The sequence below is a fragment of the Siniperca chuatsi genome, linkage group LG5 (assembly GCF_020085105.1).
Source record: "Siniperca chuatsi isolate FFG_IHB_CAS linkage group LG5, ASM2008510v1, whole genome shotgun sequence".
NCBI lineage: Eukaryota > Metazoa > Chordata > Actinopteri > Centrarchiformes > Sinipercidae > Siniperca > Siniperca chuatsi.
The window spans coordinates 7,010,455-7,034,519 of NC_058046.1; the positions used below are offsets into that span (position 1 = coordinate 7,010,455).

General features: G+C 39.6%; 1 protein-coding gene across 10 annotated transcripts in view; it reads right to left on the reverse strand.

The window, feature by feature from the left end:
- nsmfb (NMDA receptor synaptonuclear signaling and neuronal migration factor b) overlaps positions 1–15,540 on the reverse strand; it is a 54,982-nt gene extending 39,442 nt beyond the window's left edge. For 4 of the 10 annotated variants that reach the window (XM_044196597.1, XM_044196588.1, XM_044196595.1 and 1 more), the window contains exon 1: positions 14,610–15,538. In XM_044196597.1, coding sequence (XP_044052532.1) covers positions 14,610–14,680 — 71 coding nt within the window. In that variant the 5' untranslated portion in view covers positions 14,681–15,538. Of the gene's footprint in view, positions 1–14,609 lie in introns of all 10 variants that reach the window. The other 6 variants (XM_044196594.1, XM_044196589.1, XM_044196596.1 and 3 more) reach the window with 3 other exon arrangements.
- Between the last annotated feature and the right edge of the window lie 8,525 nt (positions 15,541–24,065).

A 24,065-nucleotide genomic window follows, 5' to 3' on the forward strand; every position in this document is an offset into this window, starting at 1 on the left:
GACACTCTAAGTAATTAAATATGAGGCGGTACGTGCAGCAGAGCTCACTTTGAAAACTCCCCTCCCAGCCTGGTTGATGGGAGAGGAGGAGGAGGGATGGCACAAGGAAGAAAACGTAATCATATCTGCTTGACTCTGTGCACTACTTTCAATAAATACTCCATATGCTACACTGAGAGAAAAAGGGATGTCAAAACATGTTGAGGACAAAGCGCTGCAGTATCCCAAGCAAACATGGACTGAACTTGTATAGGTAGAGCTTATGGAAAAAGTCTTATCAAGACTGCAATTTCACTGCACTGCTGCTTTAAACTAATGTTTAAAGCAATGAATTGTATTCTATGGTTGTACATTACATGAGACCAAACTCTTCATATGCGTTAAATAAAACTTTAATCATTAATTTTGTAAGGTTTTATTAGCAACTTGCTCAGTCATTAACTTTGACAGCAGTTGATGAAGTTCTAAATGATATAAATTGTAACAGAAAATGTAAATATAAAGTGTAAATTGTAATACTGAATTATCACCAGCACTAATATAAAGTATCGTAATGTATGTAATGCCCCATTCCAAATCTCAGGTTCTAGAGGCTTGGTGAAATAGTGACTACTCACTGGGCTAGTTGGTGAACAGCTGTAGCTGGCGAGCTAACATGTTAGCATGCTAGCCCTCTGAGCTTCTCTCTATTTTCCCTGTGCTGTGATGTTTATTCCCTTCTGTCCACTATTGTACACAATTGTTCAATAAAACTTGAAGGGGGGAAATAAAGATTTCTGAGCATGTTAGCAACTTTGTTATTTTGTTAGTTCAGCTCAGTTAATAACAGGACAGTAAGTTCAGACAGTTTATTGAAAAGACATATTTGTAGCATAAACTCCTGTCTCATAACTGTGTGTAAACCCTTCCTCTTTTGGAAGCAGTTTGAAGGAGGTTCAGTACAAGTGAATGGTGCCTCACAGCTAATAAACTATGATAGCTTCCTCCATTTTGGACTCTTTGGCTGTCCGTTCTGTCAAAGGTCAGCACCGTCTTGCAATGGCTTGCTATTGGTCAACAGTGCAAAGTTCCCCCAAGTGGATCTCAACGTGAAAAATTTGTGTGGATTTACTTTGTCCCTCTGAGCGAATCCACTAATCGCAGTGATTCCATTGGAATTGACTGGACTGTGACCATGCCTCTAAGCAAAAACACAGCGCTCTTAAAAGAAGAAGAGAACTTTAACACTGTTACTGCACTTTAAGCTTTTTAGTTGCCATAATAGGTTTATCACCAGTGTAATATCACCTCATTAACATTTAACCCCTTAACAGCATAATCCTGTTGAACTCACAGTAAAGGCTGCATATGTGTGAAAGCACTTTTTTCCTCACTGATCCTAGAAACACTGTATGCTGGCATGAAATGTTCAAATATGAAGATACTGAATATAAACAATTAAAAAAAATAGTTCCCCTAAAACAACTCCCTGATCCTAACCTCACCTTAAAGCTGTTCTGATCAATAATTTTCTATCAGCAATGGATCAAAGGACTGTGTAATATGAAGGGAGTCGCTCGTAGTAACAAACCCACAGTGATTCACATTGAAATGACAGCTAAAAGCTAAAAGAACTAAAACTAAAATGAATATTGAGCTAACATTTGCTAGGCGGACAAAAAACATGTCTCTAAATGAATGATAATGTTGCTCAGTGTCTGCCATATGTGTAAATAGATAACTTTGCTATCATGTTGGCTATATCAACTTATATGTGAAGGTTGTCTTTACAGCTGCATATCAAAAATCCATGAATGCAGATTTAAACAAATAAAAATCAAAAATCAAACTGTTCACTGTAGACAGCAGACATTTTGACTCATAACAGAAATAGCACAGGTGGAACTAATAACCAATGATGATGGCTCCGTTCTAATTAAGTGTTCCAGTAAGTTGTGCCAGTGCACAATACCAGGGCCATGAAACTGGAGCAGCTAATTGGAATGAAGCCATTGTTAATGTTATTAGTTACATGTGTGCTATTCCTGCTATGAAATGTCTGAATGTTTGCTGCAAAAAAGGTTTAAATCATGCTACAAAAAAAATCTTATATTAATTTTTGACCCTGAACAAATTTTAGTGTAAACTTTTATACTATTTATATTAGAAATTTAAACCTAACTTCTTATAGAATTTGAGGAAATCATCACTATATGCAGTGCGTGAACTTCACCATTTCTATCTATGTGATCAGATTAATTCCTCACAAGGATAGGAGCAAAGTTACACACACAAATCCACACATATACATACTGTACACACACATATTCATTCTCCCTCTGACTCTGACTGAATTTCTTCACAGCCACAGCAAAGACTCGACATACTCCTCGGGCCTAAGTAGTTATCTTATGAACTTTATCACGGCAGTCAACTCAGTTTTTAAATGCATTAATTTTTTCCCCCAGAAGACTCTGAAATAAAAAAACGTTTTTTTAACATGTTTTAACACATTAATTATACATCACAGTTGGACTCTGCTGAGCACCATCGGGCTGTGCCTCATCTTGCCGTGGCCCCAGTGTGCACCAGCAGCTTTGCTCTGATTTTGGAGTTTTATCCTACTGCATGTTTTCAGCCATGTGACATGAGGAAGGGGAGGAGGGAGAAGAAGAAACAGGGTAACAAGAGGGAGATGTGTTTAGAAGACCAAAATAGAAAGTAAGGAGGGAGTGGGAAGTGGGATGAAGAAGGGAGACATAATAAGTAAGGAAAGAGTATTAAATAAGGAGTGGAGGGGGGACAGAGAGAAGACATATGATCCAGAAATTAGATGATATTACACTCTTATGAGCTGGTCATATGCCAGGCTTCTCCTCTTTTCTTCTCTCTATGTGTGAAGGAGTGGGATGACTGTATATATGAGGCACATAGGGAGGGTGCAGCGTATAGATGCCTGGGGACACGTTCACATCCAATGGCACAGTGGTGAAAGCCACAGAGCTGGAGGAGCAAACAAAGCCTCAGTAGTACGGATACAGGAATGCTTTTGTCCATGTGTCTTGGAGTGTGTTTTCTGTGTGTAAAGGCTTTTTTGCATACAGTACATGCCAAGTATTCTGTGAATACATGGTTGCCTGAAATCCTACAGTAAAATCTTATGCTGACCTTTGAGGGAACGGAGCACTGGATAGTCCAAAATGGAGGAAGCTTATTGTAGCTTAGCTGTGTTGCACCATCCACTCTTATTTAACCTCCTCTGTCGGAGAATAAACTGTTCCACAAAAGAGGAATGGTTTCCAGACAGTTATGAGACAGGAGTTAATGGTACAAATATGTCTTTTGAATAAACTGTGTGAAGTTATTGTCTCGTTAGTGACTGAGCTAAGCTAATTAGCTAACAAGTTTGTTAACTGACCGCTTATTTTCCCCCTTCAACTTTTTACTGAACAAAATGGTGTACAAGATGCCAGCGGGGAGTAAACAGAAGAGTAGAGAGAAAATAGAGATGCTTCAAGAGCTACTGAGTGACAAGCACTTGCCCAGCTAGCGTGTTAGCGGTTAGCTTGCCAGCTACAGCAGTTCATCAAATAACCTTTAAGAACCAAATATTTAGCCAAGATTGATTTTGCTGTACCACTTTCTGGTGTGACCAAGCGTTTACAGGCTCACCCTGTTCTTCAACCAATCAGCCTACTGCTCAGATCCCCCATGCTGACCGCCTGCTCCTCTTCTCTTAGCCTTCCCCATTGTGCTGTTTGTCCTCCCATATCCCTCTTTTTTTCTTCTTGACATTCTCTACCTCTTTTGCTCTTTCAATTTTCCTTACCCTTGCCTCGCCCTTTTTCCTCTCCATCCTCTGTCTTTCCCATTTTCTCTCCATCTTCTCTCCTCTGAAGTTATTTTCCCTTCTTCTCTACACACACCAAACATCTAGTTATACACTTATCTCTTCTCTCTGTGTCCTCCTGCTGTGGCCCCGTCTGTGAGGTCATAGCAGAAAAACGCCAGAGCTCCACATCAAAAAAGCAAGATGATTAAATGACTTTTTGATGCTAAGGCAACAGGAATGTTAATTTGCTAATCTAATGGCAGAGCAACAAGTCTGACAGAGGAGCTGCTTAATGGCCTCAATTGATCCAAACTATTCCTTATTGCCCCTTTTATTTTGACATTAGGCCAGAAAACATTTGAAATTTGAGGTGTGAGCTTTGTTTTGTTCTCCACCAACTCCTGAGAAAAATATTTGGCTTTTTAGCTGTTCAATGCTCCACTATGTTCACCAGCTAGTTGCTAACTTTGCTGTTTGGTGGTGGGCAGCTATTGTGCGCTTGCTGTTTAACCCTCATCCTACCAACATATTTAACATACAAAGATTACCGACTGGGGTCCCTGGGGACCCCAAGAATAAACTACTGTAAGAAACAACCATCATAGCAAAATGTTAACTTATTTCTTCTCAAAACATTATTGGTTATGTAATTAATGTAATCTGAAAAAAACCCCATCTTGGAGCTCTGAGAAACAGAGCAAACCTCCTCAAATCCTTCTCCTTGAATACCCCTCCTTCTTGCCCTCTCCCTCTGCAGCCTCAAAAATGGTTACATTTGTGTACTCACACCATGTCCTGATTATGCTCTGACTGCATGTCAATCATATACATGACAGTCTTATCTTGTAATAGAACATAAACATTTAATTTGAAAGTCACAAAACATTTTATTATGAAATTATGTATTGTATTTCTGACGTTGAACATCATCTTAGTCGACAGAGCGCATGTGGAACTCCATTCCAATGAGAATTGCTCGCCTGGCACATACGCCAAAAAACTTCTACTTCCAGGGTTGACCCCATACTTTGGTATTTTTTAAAAAGCACTAATTAAAACTGAAAAAGACAACAATGACATGAAGTCATTAGGAACAAACTGATTGACAAAGCCATGATAAATTGGAATGATAGAATAAAGCACCTGTGAGATATGACAAAAAGTATAGCTCTGAGGCCTGCGGGTACCCCAGTCGGTAGCATGAGGGTTAAGGTGTGTATAGTGGTGTTTGGCTGTGCATAATGCTGCTGTCGAGACCGTAAAGTGCGCACACAATGCACGTTCATTTGCAATTTGTGTTGTTAATGCTGTTCACATCAATTCTGTTTTAAAGTTTTATTATCGTGCATAGCAACTACATTTTTAGTTAATTGTGCACTGCAACTTAACTTGTCTTGCTATGTGTCATGTACTATGGTTCATGCACATGCATTTCAAGGAACAAGGATCAGGGCCTTTCACCCACCCTGTGACTGCTCTGTGTTCATTCCACTTAAGCCTCTGGGCACACAGCTGCCTTTGAATAAAGAGCTACTTAAAAAACATTACGGTGAATACGTAACCAAAATGTGCAAAGAAAACTAAATTTGATTATAGGTTGTCTAGACTTTCTAGTTTTTGGAGTTACATTTAGAAACATCAATCATATCACAAGTAGATGACACTGATGGGCTAATATTCAATAAAAAGATCCGCCCAAAAGTATCATCTAAGCAATATTTAACTGATACAGTAGCTATTTTTCTTAAATGTGAGGCCGTGTCATCATATAGTCTGTGACTGTATGTTTCACTGTGACAAGCTGTAAGATGAGTGCAGCCTCCACAACCGACTCCAGCTGACAGAGGAGGTTTGTTAAAGTTTTGACCCCGCTGTGCCCTCCATGTTCCATCCGCTCACTGGGAGGTGATCAGCTTTACAGACCATAATTAGTCAGATCAATGAGGGGACTCCCTGCCATCTTACTCTTACTGAGAAACAGTATTCTTCCTCTTGCCCTTGAGGTTGTCAGACTCAAAAATATTTGTGCAGAAAATAAACTGTGCCATGTGATTAGGGAGAAGTGGAAAATGAGTCTCCTTTTGCATTATACACACTACAATGACTTACTACAATCCATTTTCCATGAAATTGCTCAACAAAAGCCTAAAATACTCAGGTGTACAGATGATCAAACATTTAAATGGCTGTTCAGTTTTAATGTGTTTAAGTTTAACTTAAAAACTCTCAAAAGCCTGCAAAAGAAGGACAACAACTGCCATTTATCTGCTTTCACTGCTTACATAACATCTGACACTTCAACCACTTACAGTGCACATGCCAACTATCTCTGGCACTTCAGCGTCAAGTGAAACTTAAACTGCATCTATTAATGAATTAATTTCTTACTCTTCAACTGACATTCAACTGCTTTCATCTCTTAATCTTCAACTGACAATTCAGCTGCATTCATTTCTTAATCTTCGACTGACATTTGAAGTGCTTTCATCTATTATTCTTTAACTGACAATTCAACTGATTTTATCTCTTACTCTTCAACTGACAATTCAGCTGCTTTCAGTAGTTACATGTCAATTTACATTTCAACTGCCTTCATCTCTTTACTCTTCAAGTTACATTTCAACTGTTTTCAACTCTTACTCTTCAACTGACAGTTCCACTGCTTTCATCTGCGTATAGTGGTTACACTTCACTTGACAACTTTCAGCTCAATTGATCACACTTTGACGATTTCAAATATTCTGCACTTCAACTTCCCTCACAGCTTTTACACTTAAATCAACTTTATTCAGTGCTAACTTAAACTTCTTTCAGCACTTCCATTTTACAGTAACTTCTATTTCAACCTCTTCCACTAACTATATTTTGACTCCCACTTTAGCTTCTTTCAGTATTTCAACTTTTTCAAATGTTTCAACTGTACATTTTCAGCTGCAAACACACTTACATTTTCTTCAAGTCATTTAGCATTTTCTAGTTTTACTATTATTTATTCTGATTACTCCTGTACTAAATGGCATGTTTTTCCAGTGATTTGTGAATTTTGTTGTAGATATAAATGTCTAAAAAAAATTATTGTGAATATTTTTACAAATTGGTTTTCTTTAATTTTGGACTGCTTGTTGTAAGGTTTGAAAATGTATATACAGCATTTTGTTATATGATTTTGTATTATCTTGTAAGGCTATGCAGGCATAGCTGTATGCATGATGCAATAATAAAAACTTAATTTACTTGTTTGTTCATAATCGTTTGTTGATTAACTGATTAATTAAAGGAAATGACAAGCAGCAGCACCAATTTTGTGTCCTTCTTAAGACTGCTTGCACCGCTACACTCCACTGACAACAAAGGCCATGAGTCAGCCAATTACCCATATCTCCAAAGAGGCTGTAAGTGGGTTCATCAATAGGCACTGGATTGAAAAAAACACATTTTAAGTATCTCATCTAAAAAGACAAGAGGCAGGATACTTGCTCATGCAGGAGCAGCCTCAGGTTAAGATAGGGTGAAACCTTTCTGTTGGTCTGCTGACATATTAGGCTGATATTGGCTTTTATTAAAGTGGCACTAGGTAAGCGGTTTATTGCACTTTAGCACTAAATGACCATAATATATTTCTCTGGAGGGTGGGCAGGTTATGAGTTCCGTGGGTTTCAAAACTCACTTTCCATCCCATTCTCCCAAACCTCGTCACCAATTGGAGTTTTAAGACACTCCCAAAACCCCTGAAGAGACACACACACACACTATGGGTATTGTCAAATTCATGGTGTTGAAGGAAATTGAAGAAACCTGTCTCATCTGCTCACTAAACATTTTTGTTTGACCTCTGCTCTATTGAATCAACTTCTGTCTTATGAAAATGTGAGTATAACTGCATTGTCAATAACAGGGTAGGATCCATTAGCTCGAGTGGACAGTGTAAGAGGAACTTCATTGATGACCCTTTACAAAGCAGATTGTGACTGGCGTCCATCTCTGATATCTTGAAGGTTTACCCTGAAAATGAGCAGGTTTTAATATTATTCATGTCAGCAGAATTATTCCAGTGCATTGTGGGAAGATTTTAATGGTCATTCTGGAAAACCTGAAATGAAACCTAAATGCCTGAGGTGTCCTGATACCAAAGCAGCTGCTAATCTTGTTTCAACAGGGATTTTTAGTATGCTATAATGGTCTAAATGTAGTTTGAGAGATTGAATGTAATATTTGGCATAACCCTGTTGCCAGACAGGAACTTTGACAGTTGACGATCCTGCAAAACTGGATTAGGTTCATTATGTTCACTACCATGTTTTTAAAATTCTTTATTTCTACAATATCTGCGCGTGGCAACTACACAATATGGTTACAGTTTGGCAACTAAAAGACTGGGTGGGGTTAGGGGCAGACCTATAATAATTGCAAATCTGTGACGGGACAGAATAAAAGTCAGACGCCCTTCACGCCCTCCACCACCCTGACATCACATCAGTTACGACACATAAGCTGCATGTAAGCATTACTGAAACATTGATTTTTTCACTTCACACCCACTCCGACCTCCATTGCAGCATCACTGTCCGCGGAAGGAACTGTCCTGTCAACAGCACAGCTCCTGAGCAACTGAGGGGATAGCAGGCGGACAAATTTGTCTTCTCCAGGCTGAGTAAAACCAGAGATTGACTAGACAAAAGTAGCTTTCTTTTTTGAATGTAATATGTAGAGTGAAGCGCTTTGAGTTGTCGTAAAGATCAGAAAGTGCAGTCCATTTACCATTTTTACTTACTGATTCATAATTTTATTCACCCGCCCACCAAAGCTACTTAGTGAACCCAGAAAACCAGGGCACCCTGGGAGTCTAGGGGTTAGGGTGCCAACTATGAACTGCAACATCCCCTGTTCATGTCCAGCTGGTGATCTTTGCTGCGTGTCGCTTTCGATCTCTCTCCCCTTATTTTCTGTTGACTATCGAATAAAGGCATAAAATGCCCATAAAATAATTATTTTTGAAAGATTGTGTGATTTGAACAGCTGCTTATGGAGATTAAACTACACTAAGCACACCAGAGAAAAATAAATTAGACATTCAACCCTGAGAACACTGTACCTACTGTCAAGCATGATGGTGGTGGTATCATACTCTGGGGCTACCAGTGGAACTGCCAGTGGAACTGGTGCATTGCAGAAAGTGGACAGAGTAATGAAGAAGGAAGATTACCTCAGAATTCTTCAGGACAAGATCAAACCATCTGCAATGACCCTAAATACACATTAAAAGAGGTTTAAGGATGGCTAAATCAAGCTCAAATTAAACTTTTGGTATGGTGTCCCAAAGTCCCGACCTCACACCCCTTGAAAATATGTGGACTGTCCTGAAAACACAAGTCCATGAAAGAAAACCATGTCCCTTACAAGTGTATCTAAACTTTTGACCTCAACTGTAAATCGTGAACGGAATTCCTGTGGATGCTGGGCTGATTGGGCCACCTTATTTACTTATTATACCCTGCCTGCGGCATCCTTGGGTTCAGTATGAGACCTTTGGCATCCCTCTCTCCCATCTGTTAAGATTCTCCTCACTGCGTTAAATAAAGATGTGCTGTAATAAAGCTAACATGCCATTACACATTTAAAGATATAATCTCTCAGCACTGTCAGTTTAAAAATCTTGTGTCGTATTTGGCCTCCAAAGCCTCATTTATGGTTTTTTATGTTTTAGAGAAGGGACCCAGATGTTATATAGCTAATAGCCGCACTGGACCGTGGCTGGAGCTAATCTGTGCAGTGATGAGGATAGGGTCTCTGCTGGTCACACAGTCTTGTGGGAAAGAGGCCATGAAATCACATTTTCATCAAAGTGGAAACTATTAATGCCTTAAAAAAACTTGTGCTGTGCAATTCCTTTAAGACATGACTTGAACATTCTTGAAATATTAAAGGCAACATTAGCTCTAAAGTGCTCGTAATCTTCCCGATCGAGTGGCTGATCAAAGCAGACTACCTGGTTTTGGTGTGCTGTTCTACAAAGATTTGTTAACAAGATAGGCAGGCAGTTTGGGCTATCATCAACTGCTTCAGGTGCAGTACGCAAAATAAAACTAATTTAAATTACTTCCCTTTAAAATTGCGACATTAAACACAATTAAGTGCAAAGTAAAAGACAGAGACCCTGCAAGCTTATAAGACTTTCATCAACCTTTTTAACCTTTTCCTTCTTTCTTTGCACAACCCTGTGTATTAAAAATTAACCAGTGTCGAGACTGTTCATACATGAGCATTACAATGAATCAAAATTAAAAAAAGAGACAATGTATTTCAAATCAGCCTATTTTTAAATGCAGATTTATTTTGGTATCATCCTTCTTCTTGTCCCATTTCTATGCACTGAGACATTTCCCCTCATTCTCCTGATTAACCCCAGCTCTGCCAACAAGATGCAACCCAGGCAGCCAAAACAAATATCATAAATAATAGAAACTAGTTGGATGGCCTGACTGTACTGAAAATAATTAATTCCATGTTTAATTTCAGGTTAATGACAACATTCAGCCAGAATCATAATGTAGGACACACAACAGCAAGGTTGGCCTGATTCATGCCTGATTCCTGTCATATGAGTCAATTTCCAAATGCTGAGGTATTTATTTGGAAATTCCAAACGTGAATATCTTGATGAATACCCTGAAATCCTGTAAGGTGTTGTCAGTAAACTCTTCACAGCACGCTCATGTTTGCCAGTCTGGCTGGAGTGTGATTCAATCTGTCAAAGAACCGCAAAGGGATGAGAGAGGCAAACAATCGTACAAAGCCAACTTTCTCAAGACAGAGAGTTCCTCACTTGGTTAAGGAGGTTAACGTTTAAATTGCACTTGTGACCAGACGAAGTTTTCAACCCCCTCCCTTCTCTCTCTCCCCCACTGTCCCTGTGGTAGTACACCGTAAACATAGTGTGGAGCTGGGTCTGGCAATGTGACGTGTTAAAAAAGCAGATCTTCGCACATTAGTTTCTGTTGTAGAAAAGTGTCATTACTGTTGGAAGTATTAAATGATGGCTACTAGTTTTGATACTGTCTAATATGTGATACATTTAACAAAATAATGAAGTGAAGCAGCACATCGTTACATGTTCTTAGCTAACGCTAGCCAATCACCAAGAAAGCTGACCAGTTCTCCACTGGTTCTCCTCTTACCCCAGCTTCATTTATCACCCCTGGCTGTGTCTTGCCTGTTCCCGGTCCCTTGGAGGCCCAGAAGGCTCATAAGTATAAGGCTGTGGTCTGTCAAGTTATATGAATATGCATTTTCTACCTCATCTGTGTCAAAGGTAGCACTGTTAGCACTTTCTAATTGTAAAACTTGGCCACTCTCGCCTTTATCAATGTCATGGACATGAAAACTATCTTACAAAAATGAGTCTAGATGTCACTGTCGTGTATATAAACTTTTTTTTTTTTTTATCCAATTTCTAAATAGTTTTTTCCACACACTAATTCATTTTGGATGCAAACCTAAAATTTGTTCTTTAGAGGTTTTAAAACATCAGTATTCTTTGACCAAAGCGCTTGTCGGAGTGTCAAACAAACATGACCAATGCACCCCTAGTCAACCTGAACCTACATTACCAAGCGCTTAGGTACCATAGACTGTATATAAAGATGGATGACCCGTCTCCACTTTCCCATTGTACAAAAATTAAGCTAAAATATCCCGGATATATCCCAGATATATGTGGGAAGACCCTCACCCACTCTGCCTCTGATTGGCTATACTATTCCAGGTGTCTGCTAAATGCCAACGTTTGCCTAGCTATTATGCTAATCGGCGTTACGAACTAGACAGGCCCGGGAGGAGAGCGACTCAGCCACGGCAGCTCACGTTTTTGTTCACGCTTGTTGCAGCTACTAAGTAAGTTAATGTGAAACGCCAAAGCAAAACTCAACCTAAGTTAATCAGTAATATGTTGTTGGGAATACACGACCAATGTTTAATAAAATTAAGTTTTATCAATATTATGAATGTTAATTAGATTCTTTTATTTTTTTCTTAGATAAAACTTTTATAAATGTGGCTTAAATTACCAGCATATAACGTTAGCTAGAAAACCTTACACATCAAAGTAAAGTTGCTTTTGTGCTTAACACATCGCTGTCATCTGCTTTTTACTAAGAAACGTTAACCAAGGTTATTTGATACCGTAATAAACCTAGATTTCGATGTAAGTATAATCTCGAATGTTTCTGTAATTAAACAGCAAAAATGAAGATAAACATTTATTATAATAAACTAATGCAGCTGCCAATCAGGTACACACAGGATGACTAACGTTAGAGAAAGTCAAAGGCCTATCTTCCTTATCAAATGCTGCCCTTGAAGGCCAATAATGTGGCCCTGGTAGTCCGCTGGACAACCAGAGGGAGGGAGGTGGGGTTTATGACCTATACTGCAGCCAGCCACCAGTGGGCGATCAAGATGTTTTAGCTTCACTTTTGGGGAGCTGTCATGTCATCCATCTTTATATACAGTCAATGTTAGGTACTGATCTTTGCAGTGACACATCAAAGGACAGATGTGTGAGGTACAGGGTCAAAAGGAGAGTGATTGGAAGAGGATCCTATTAAACACGCTTACTTCCAGTATAATCCCTCCACTGCATTGCTATTCACACTCACCCAAAGGCAAAGATGTAGGATTGGATTTCTTAGAGAGAGGTGAAACAGCTTTACCTCTGCTCATTCACTGCACAACAGATAAACTCAGATCATCCCGCAGGATCAAGACACTACTAATCCTGGCTCGGCTCAGACGGAGAGCTTGGGATTCAGGGAAAGTGCTATTGTTCGCTGAGAGCCATTAAACTCCTTGTCAACTGGAGTGCGTCCCACGATCGCTGATAGAGCGGGAAGTATGTACTAGCACGGTCGCCTTGGCTGCAGTACACATGCATGTCTGGGATGCCGGCTGCACTCGGCGCGATTTATGGAGAGTTAAGCGTGAGGTGTAAAAAAAGCGAGCAAGGCGGAGAGACAGCCAAAGGAAGACAGAGACAAATGGAGTTTGGGAATGTGTGCATAAGGGAGTGTGGTGGTGACTGTATAAGTAGATGGAAAGGTCATACATTGTGTGCATAAGAGCTTTGTTTTACTGCAGCGTGGCTGTGTACAGGATCATGCATTTAAGGAAGAAAATAGTTGTTTGCACACAGGACTGAGAGCAGGAGAAGGCTACTTATCTTATCTGCGTTCTGGCTTCTGAGGTCAGTAAGTGGGCAGCAGAGACCGCATCTCCTACCACAAAACATTAGTCATCCTGCAGCCTTCGGGCCGAGAACACACTGATCTGACACCCATGACAGAAAGACCTTTCATGGCATGACTCATACATTCAGAGTTAAATGTCATTAGAATTAGTCACAACTCCAGTGAGTCCAGCTGGAAGTTTGTGGATGACCATGTCACTAAAGCAAAGGAAATACACACACACTGCATATATACAGCATGCAACAAAAGGTCAAACTGGTAAAATTAAAGCTTTTCCTGATGTCATAATTGATACAATTCAGAACATTTCAAATAATCAGTATGTGTAGGTCATTACGTAGAGGGATATATACCAAAGCTAAGGTAAATTAATTCAAACATGATGGAATGAAATTTTGACACAAGCCCAGTTTTTTTAATGGTGTGTAGTCTAAAACTAATGTATTGTGTAAAACAGCCAGAAACCAGTTTTATTTATAAGTTATTTTTTGCTAGGGTGGCAACTAATGATTATGTTCAATATTGATTAATCTGCAGATAATTTACTTGATTAATTAAATCAATTACTCGTTGGGTCTAGAAAATGTCAGAAAATAGTTAAAAATATCCATCACAGTTTCCCAGAGTCCAAGGTGACTCTCCAAAGGTCTTGTTTTGTCTGACCAACACAATGATATCAAACAGAGAAAAGCAGACTAATGGTTTCAGCTCCAAATAAAAGCTTTTGATGATATCATATGAAGGTCATAATGAAGAGAAATATATTGGCGAAATTAACCCACATTTTGGTGAAATGAAACTTTGACTCAGGCCAGACCACAGCTAGTAAATGTTCAATAATGACTCTTAAAGTAGTACATTGTGTAAAATAGTCAGAAACCAGTTTTATGTAATCATAAGTCATTTTTTTATAACTTATTAAGCTAAATTTACATAGCGAGCCTATTCTGGAAGTTTGCTTTTACCATTACAAATGCTAAATATTAGGGACACTGCCAAATGACATGAGGAATAAAATATATATATATATATATATATATATATATATGAGCTATTATCACTCATTGAAGTGCATATTAATCACAAAAAAGGAGATAAGTAACATACGAAAAGGTTTGCTTTAAGACAAATGACATGTGTGCAAAACCGACAAAGTTTACTTCAAAGAATTTACTGACAGAAAACAAGTCAAGCATTTAGAATAAAAGCTAGAAGCCAAAGTGAAACTTAAAAAGGAGAGACGCAACCTGGACTCTCCAAAGAGAGCTGAACTAATGGAGTCACGAGCAGTGCAGAAAGAAAGGAGCAGTTCAGTTTACTCCATGTGGGAATATTACCTTAATCAGAATGTATTATTTTATTATCAAGTGGAAGCTAATTGGAACCTTCTCTTGTACTTTCACATCGGACTGTAATTTGGCTAAAAATCATTTTAAAGTAGGCTATCGACTTTGGTAGTTATACGGCAGCAGACTCTCCTCTGCGCTCCGCAGATTCCCTCCGTGCGTCTTCAGAGCGCTCCGACCCCCGCGACCAGATCCCCCGGACACACTCACCGAACTTTTGCGGCCACGGAAGATATCGCATCACTCCTCAGATTCTTCCTTTTGGACACCGCAGTTCCCATGCTGAAGTGGAAACGACCCAGGAGAGAAAACGCAGACCATTCCACAGACTTATCGGCGAGGGAAACACACAAGAGAGAAAAACACCACACGGGGAAATAAAAATCATCTGTATCCAACGAGTGACGACTATAATTATTTCATATTTATCATTGTCATTTCTTTGGATTAAAAAAAACTGAATGTTCCAGAAAGATGCAGACTGAGCGTAGCGCGCAGCAGCGCTGCTGGAGGATAAACGAAGTGTGCTGTTCTGTGCTCTGCTCTCCTCTTCTCATCCAACTGAAGCTTCCAGGAAGGAAACTGAGACCATAAAAGGACGGCCAGCCTGCCGTTTGCACGGCCTGCACAGGTGGGGGGTGGGTAGCAGGAGAAGATAAATAAGCAGGCTCATGACAGGGGTGTATATTGGATACCAGGAGGTGTGGACACTTAAGTCCACAAGTAATCTTGCGCCTTATTATCAGTTATCAGCCAAAACAATGCTGTGCCAGTCATTTGGACACTAGGGGCCTAGTAAATAAATGAAGGCCTACAGGTAACATTTTAATTTAAAGTTATAATTTTCAAGATTTTCATGACATCAAACCCCATTTTTGATACTATTTATGGTCAGCATGTTTTTCTGCAAAAGCCATTCAATATATTGACGAGCAGTAAATATCTCTCTATATAGTAGTTTTTATTGGGAGCAGCGGAGTCCGCCAAATCCCCCTCTGGAGGTTGCCAACCTAAGCACAAGGGAAGGCAGTAAACAATGCAGCATATAATTCATGTAAATTTTATCTCATTGATAGCAGTCTCACTGTTTACTGTTCACTCTCTGACACTATATCAGAGCTGTATTAAGTTACTACTAATGTAAACACAACATCTTTCTGCTGGGGCTTCACATTAAAAGCATTCAACTGGCGTAACATTGGTTGGCATTTATTGTAAAGCAGCCACAGGAAACCCAGCGTACTTGTTTGACCATGAACATTCATCAAAAATGTGTCTACAAAACAAATAAACAAACTGTTGTGTTCGGTATTTTTTCATCAGCAATTCAATTAAATTTTTTCAATGGAGTAATGGAACAGTTGCAGGCGACAGGCTGCACACCTCCAACTCCTCAGCAAGGTGATCAGCTTTTACTGTTCTTGCTGTTGTGTGCAAATCTACTACTTGCTGTGCGCAGCATGAAATCAGATCGCATGAAATTTAGACCTGATGATGGCGCTAGAGGAAAAGCTAAGGCATCATCAAAGTGATTAGGATTCATCCTCTGGGAAATATGAATGTCTGTACGAAATTTGCTGCCAGTCGATAAAGTAGATGGGAATCACCACTAGGTGACGTCACTAGGATTCATCCTTTGGGGACCAAAAATGTCTCTACAAATTTTTATGGGAATCCATCAGCTACCATGAAATGTTACCAGTGTGGTGCGTACTTATGTCACCGTGACTTGGTTTCAGCCTTATTCAGGATATCCACCCACCCTGTCTTCTGACTTTGCCATTGCTTAAGATTTAGCCAACTGCGTGGTTCATTGGAATAAAGGACTAACAGATCATCTGGGGATGGCATTGTAGATTAACAAATGCAGAGCACACTTAACAAAGAGAGGATCATTTGCCTTTTCATTTCCAATCCCATCAAGGTGTCTATTGACCTGAGAATCATTGTGCAGAATATTTTTTCCTCTCCGGTGAAACAAAATCAATTTCACATCAATATTCAATCAAAGAAAAAAAATAAAAAGCAACTCTTCCTTTTAGCCAGAATATAACCAAACCTCATTCTGATTATGAAAGCATGTATAATATACATAGTACAGGCTACATTGTACACACAATCCTCATCACGTTTCAGATTTCATGAACGTGCACATAATCTCTCTTCCTCTCACTGCAATCTACTACAATCACACACAAACACACATAGGCATTTGTATATCTACTATGCTGCAATAGGAGTGTGCCTCATGCACACTGAGGAAACTCAGCAGAGACAGTGAAGGAAGGATTTAGCTTATGTGGTTGTAGCTGCAGCTGAAATCCTACACACTCTGCAGAAACAGTTGCACCAAACGCAACATGTTTAAATACCAACAAGAACCATCTCTAATCCGAGGAATGTGACCGCACAACACAACGAAATTGACAAGGAAATTGTGATCCTTTGAAAGCTCTAATTAAAGTGGGATGCTGTTTTTTTGTCTGTTAGGATGCTAATCATGGCAATCCTGATTTAGCTGTGGAGTGCACTTTTCAATTGGCTGATAAATGGCAGGGTAATACTGCTGAGCAGCTGTTACTGATGTAGTCCATACCACCCACATGCAGGTAGAGTAATGAGGAGAGGGGACTGAAGCAGGCAGACTGTCACAGGAGACAGCTTATGTAGAGCAACGCCGATGTCCAGGGATGGAGAGGAGAGAAAACAGCACCAGAAGCACTTAATTGCCTGAGGTTGAACCTTCCAGGAAGGTTGCATACTTTCAACCTCGATTGGCAGACCATCATTCACACCATGCCCACTCTACAACCTAAAGTATCTGATTGGGAAAGGTTGCTGTGGGCAGTAAACAGCCTGGAGGAAGTCCTGCCTGCGAGGCTCAGTTCAGGGGAAAAAAGCCCCTCTTCCAGACAGTGTAGCTTGAAGTCAGGTTTCATCAGTGTCTTCATGTAGCCTCTGCCTGCCACATCTGGGCTATGAACCTGTATGAAGTTTCTCGCACCAAAATAGATTGATAAACCGGAAGTTGGCTCCATTGGGTCCGATAACATTTGATAAGAACCTCACGAATAAATTATTTCATCCCCAGGGAGGGATAAACTGGAAGTTGGCTGGCATGCGCAGCCCAGAGTCTGCCAAAAGAGGCGGAGGTTAAAGGAAACGCTAATGTGCTTGCTCCAGTGGGGCCGCACAATGCAGAAATTATAGGAAGATCTGAGTCACTATATACCGGGAAGTCAAACTTTTTTGGCCTTATGCGCCGCTGAGCAGCTTTCATAGGAATGAACGGAGCCCCGCCTCCAACGCTGTATCCAGTTCTCTTTATTCATCCATGGTACCGACTGTATGTTAGCTGTAAGCTAGCCGGCAACATATGCACTGACCATGTCTGTAGGAGTGTGTGTGTTTGTGTTTAGCACAGCCTCTGACTGAACTCAGAACTCACCAGAGACTCCATTTTGTTCTGTTATTTCCTTCCAGCCTCTCTGTTTTTTCTCTCATCTCTGTACGTTTATGAAGCAGATTCATAAAGCCCCAGGATTTGCACTCATGTTTTGCACTAGTCGCGCCACCCCTGACAAATTTGTGTCTAATCGTGTCTTTTCATTGTCTTTGTATGTAATCGCGCTGCCTCTAAAATGCGCTTTGCCTTCTGTCTGAACACACAGTGATGCGTGAATACTGTCAAGTCGGAATAACAGGGTTTTCCTGTTCTTCCCATTCTGCCCACATTATGTGAATACATTATAACATCAGTATTGGAAATGGCTTCATCTAAAATCCCATACAGGCTATAACAACATGGATTGACCCAGGAAAAATAATAATATACATGGAAATGGGTGTGTGTAACGCAAGGGAGTAAGCAATGACATGCTTATGCACAACTCCATCCCATGATAAAACAAGTTTATAGCTGTGATATACCATGCTGCTGTGGAAGGTAAACAGGGCTGTAAAATGCAATGCTCACGGGAGAGAGGACAGTAATGAAAAGTGCCAGTGAATGTATAGGCTGTGTACATGGGAAATCAGGGCAGAAGATACTGGAATAAGATTTGGGAAGGAGTCCATCCTGCACAAATACAGCATGCATTAATTTAACCAAGTATTGGGTCAAAACAGCTGATAAAATTATTTATTAAGTGTAGTTTGTGGAGTAACCTTCCTTTTTCTGCTTTTTGTCAAGGTACTGCCATTAGTTTCTTATCACAAACTGAACTGCATTGTAAAAACATTAATTTTTATAGGTGAATATTTTTGCAGTAAACAAGAATGCTTTTCACCTCACGTGTCTCCTCATAACCTTGACTTATTCAGGAAAGGATACTGATAAGCGTGCATGCTGTAATTTCACATTTAACAGCTGCCATTTACTACCACACCAGCTCCACTGACAGTTAAATCCACTATGATATACAGTTATCATCAAGTATTATAATGTTAATCTTTGTTGGATCCATCCTATTCTCTCACCTTCTAAATCTACTACACTTACAGTAAATATTTCTCACAATGCCTTTGTTTTACATGTAGGTAGGAGGAGCAGTAACAACAGCACTGGCATTACAAGCAAGACACTTTCCATTAGTGAAACTGTAGCCGCACTAGAAGGGTCTCAACCTGATTTGACCTTTAATTGGTATGTTTGCTGTTTTGCATGCTACCTGTGTGATACCCCAGCTGAATGACTCAAACATTGTACAGCCCTGTGTTTTAATAATCTCCAACCATTCCAATAAACTGGGCTGAGTTACCTGTCGTCCTGATGTAACACTGTCTGCTAACTTGTAGTCACGTCCCTGTCATTCTGTGTTTGGTAATGTTATTCCTATGGGCTTATCATACTGTACTGGGGTGAGGATACAGCAAGCACCAAGGGAACTAAGAGCTATAGAAATGTTTGTCACACTGCCTGGTATCTCAGAGGGGTACTCGGGTGTACACTCTGTGTTCCTACCAAAAAAAACAACAAAAAAACAAGGGCCAGAATAAAGTGGTTAGGTCTTGGGCACGTGTTAACATGTGAACACAATGCACCACAAATCTGCAGCCAGAGACAGGAACAATAATAGTTTGATGAAACTGTTTTATGACCGCATCAATCTGACGGAGTTTCACTCATAAGTCTACTGTAGCTAACATCGTAAATGGTTACGTAATATTGTAACTGATTGACTGTAATGCATTTCAAGAATAAAACATGAAACACCACTTGAAATTGCTACAACAGCTAGCTATGCCTTCTGTATGATTGTATGTGTGGAAGTGTCATTTTTTCCTGTCACTTTAATGAGAGACCCCACGAGTGTCTGTCTCCAATGCTTCTTGTTTGCATTCACACATAACTTTTTATGCCTCTGCGCCGGCGATAGCTGTGGCCGGAGGCATTATGTTTTCGGGTTGTCCGTCCTCCCTATTCTCGTGAACGCGGTATCTCAGGAACCTTGAGGGAATTTCCTCAAATTTGGCACAAACATCCACTTGGACTCAAGGATGAACTGATTAGAATTTGGTGGTCAAAGGTCAAGGTCATTGTGACCTCAAAATGAACTTAACACGTTGTTGGCCATAACTCAAGAATTGATGCTGTAATTATGACAACATTTCACACAGATGTTTAATGGGATACAATGAAGTGATGACATTTTTTTACCCAATAGGTCAAAGATCAACTTTACTGTAACATCATAATGTCCTTTTTTGGCCATTATTCACCACTCGGTCACTGAATAGGTGACACTTTTGACTCAAAGATCAAAGGTATTTGTGACGTCAAAATAGGTTTTTAGCCATAATTTAAGAATGAATTGGGCGATTCCAGATTTCACACACACATGTTGACTGGGACGACACAATGAGTAAACAATAGCAGACTATGGGCTTTCCTCCATCTATTCTGCCTTTCACTTCCTGCCTCATTCTGAATTTTGAGCAACATCAGAATCACGTGACTGCAAAGAACGTATTGGAGCGCACCTAGCTAATCGTGATTTGTGAGTGAGTGAGTGAGTTTTACCTACAGCTCATAGAGAGGCTTTACATCTGAAAATGCCAAGAGAAAACAAAAGCACCACATTTTGTGTGGCTATACTGTATAAGAATTAATTTTCACAGAGTAATCAAGTACAAGTGTGTTTAGCCAATACATCTATGATAATCCTTCATTAATCAGTTCAACAACGTATATTCACTGGAATCATGGAATCGGCTTCTATTAAATATACATTTTCAATTACATAATTTATTTAGAAATAATTTATTGGTGGGGACAACTTCATGTTTTTCAGAAGTTCTGCGCCCATGTGTCACACTGTGCAAGAGGGGTCTAATAAAATCTGTGGGAGGAATATACTGTCATATTTCGAAACTGAAAAGAAAAGGTTGAAACTCAGTGTTTGAAAGTGTTTTGAACTCTAATAAAAAAGGTTTTGCAAGATTGAAACAAATTTTTGAAGGCTTGCATAATGTTTTGATAGGCTGAAAAAAAATTCAAATCTCTGCAAACATTATTTTGTTTAGCATGAACATCGAATAAAATCTGCAGTAGTTAACCAGTTAACTTTGTTAACTAGTGCCTGCCACAGGCACTGCTCGGGGACAGCCAGAGAGCACAGAGAACCGTGCATCCTGTTCGCGTCAGTCATTGGCGGAGCAGTCTGTCAATCCCACCTAACCCGGTAAATACAACATGTGATTGGACTGTACTTCAGTACAAAGCAAACAATAGGTTAAGAGCAAATGCCCCTGCCTCCAGGATCCCGGCTTTTTTTTTTTTTTTGCTGCCAGAAATCACGTGAGTCGCAAGCTCGCAACTATAGGAGAACAGTATCAAATTTGAAACTCTGTGTTGGAGAAACACTGTAAAAAGAGTGCTGCAGTTGTGAAGAAGGAAAACAAATACAAAATAATGTTTGCAGAGATTTGAAATTGTTTTTCAGCGTATCAAAACATCATGCAAGCCTTCGAAGCTTAGTTTCAATCTTGTCTATGTCAGACTGTACAATGTCAGTTTGAGGCATGTCAGATTGTGCAATGAATGCGTGGTGAAACATATTGCTACGATGCAAATAGAAAAAATATGAGAGCAGAGGCACATCATCAGCACGCTCATTCATTTCGAAAGTCAGGAAACCACCAAACTGACGAAGTGCTGCTTGCCCTGGCTGTAGCAATGCCACAAAAACAGAGCCCAAAATGTCTGTTTCACGGTCCCATGTGTAGGATTTTTGACTTGCAATTCCATTGAATTATAAATTCCACCTCGTTTTAAAAAAATAACCTAGTTATTGGTTGTTTGATTTTATCATTTGTTAATATAACAAACAATAACAAAATCTAATGTGATCTAGTTCATTTTAGTTTTATGTATTAATTTTATTGTTTGATAGTTTCTTAATAATTTCTCTTTTTACTGTGAAACAAGATATCAATTTAAGAAATGCTTTACAATTTAAATTTAAGAGGCTGTCTGCACCCTCCATTACTACCCTGAAATGCAAACTAGATTGCCAACAAGTGCACTATCTTGCGCTACATTTTTAAATTCAAAGTGGAGTGGAGTTCTACTCACAAGAAAGTGTCTCCACATCATGCTGAAGGATCCATGTTACCACTGCCCTGCTGTCTTTTGATCTGCACATTAAAGGTGCTTTTATATTCAGGCTCATTACGATTCTGACCTTGCTCAAGGATACACTGTCCAATCCAATCTCCATAAGTCAGCTGCTTGGAGGTGAACATTATGAGCAGCCATTTAAATACAACTCCCCCATCCCCTTCCTCATCAAGCCTGTCCTCCACCACCACCTCCTTCTCCCAATCGAGCCAACATCTGGTGATGGATTGGGCCCCATTGACTTCTCCGGCACTCCCAACACGCCGATAGTTTGTTGCCATTTAACAGTCACGGCGAGCGATGGGATTGGAGGACAGGATGGCGAGATGGGGAGGGGAACGAGGGGGACGACTAGTGGATGGTGGGAGAGGAATCATGAGTGTGGAACAATGACACGTGCACAGACTGATAGAACTGTAATGCAGGATGCTACCCGACCAGTGGGTGCTGATCATATTTACTGCCTTCTGGCAGGCCTGGAAGTCAGTAAGCCATCAATGTCAATGCACCAATCAAATCCACCACTCACTCACTCACTCACTCACACTTTCTGTCTCTCGCCCATTACTTCTTAGCATCACTCTCACTCATCCTTTTTTTCTCTCTCATGCACACATTTTCTCTCACTGTCTCTTTCTCCCATTGTCTTTTCCCCTGTCCTCTTCACGCTGTCTTTCATGCCTATACACACACACAGATTTTCTCACATACACAGCTCCTCACTCTCCCTCTCATGCCCCAGGCTGAATCTGGGCTGTGACTGCTAAATTGGGTATGTTTGAGTTTTTACAAGGTCCACATCAGTTTAAGCACAGCAACAGCTCAGCAACAGCTCAGAAACGCTTATTTCCTACCATACTTTCACCCATATTAACCCAAGACTCAACACAAATACAAATATAAAAAATAAAGCAAAGCATTACCCTGTCAAGATAGTGTCACTTGAGTTTAAGGCTGGACAAAACCACCTGAAATACAAACCTTGATTAATTATCACATTTATTAAGTTCAAGACATTATGAAATAATCATAAGAATGAATTGTGTAAATTATATGAACTAACCAACAATCTGTGAAATAATTGAAAAAAGTGTTAAAACTGAATTCATTATTATAAAATGTTATTTCATAATTAATTGTCATAATAACTTTATTGGATATCATTTTTATGTCATTAGTCTATAGAAATCAATCACACTTCAAAAGTCTGTTTTTATTTCATAAAGGATTATATTACTCACCATCGAAGTGAGAGCCAGTGTTAGCTAGCTCCTGTAGGCTAAAGCGACCACAGAGAAAAACTAGCAGCTAACATTAGCTGCTGCTGTTAACTCTCTCTTTTTTCTTTTGGTAGCTGTCTCTTCGCTTTAACGCTGAGTAATAAACCAAGTTCACAACCCTGCCTGGCTAGTTAGCCAGCTAGGCAGTTAGCATGTGCAGCCTTAAAACAAATATCAGTTTCTATGTTTGTGTACTGTGTTCATTTATAGCAGCAGCTAGATAGTTGATTCCGAATTACTTTGACATTGTTGTTGCTATAGCTAACAGGTGCTAACTGGCTAAATCTGCTAGCAGTTGCATGAAATGTAAGAGGGCGGTGACAAAACTGTTTTTTTTAATCATTTCACAAATTATTGTTTCATCTATAGATTTTACACAATTTATTCATGTGATTATTTATTCACATGAATAAATTCCTTGATATGGTAGCCTAACAATAAATTAAAATAGATCTTTTTAAATACACTTACGCACAAGATTATTCGTCTTCGCAGTTGATCTCTTACGAGTATCATTTATTTTATCGGGGTGTCAAACTCAATCACTGAGGGGGCCAAATTAAAAAATAAAAATTAATGAGCGGGCCAGATGAGCAGGGGCATAGCCAGAACCTTCCTACTGGGGTGACCAGATTAGACCCAGTGATTCTGTTGGGGTGGCAAAAAATAACTACTTCAAATGTACAGAAAAAGAAAGAATCATTAACCTGTGTGGAATCTCCTCACACATCTAAGGTATCTAAAGGTACACATCTCTCCTGATGT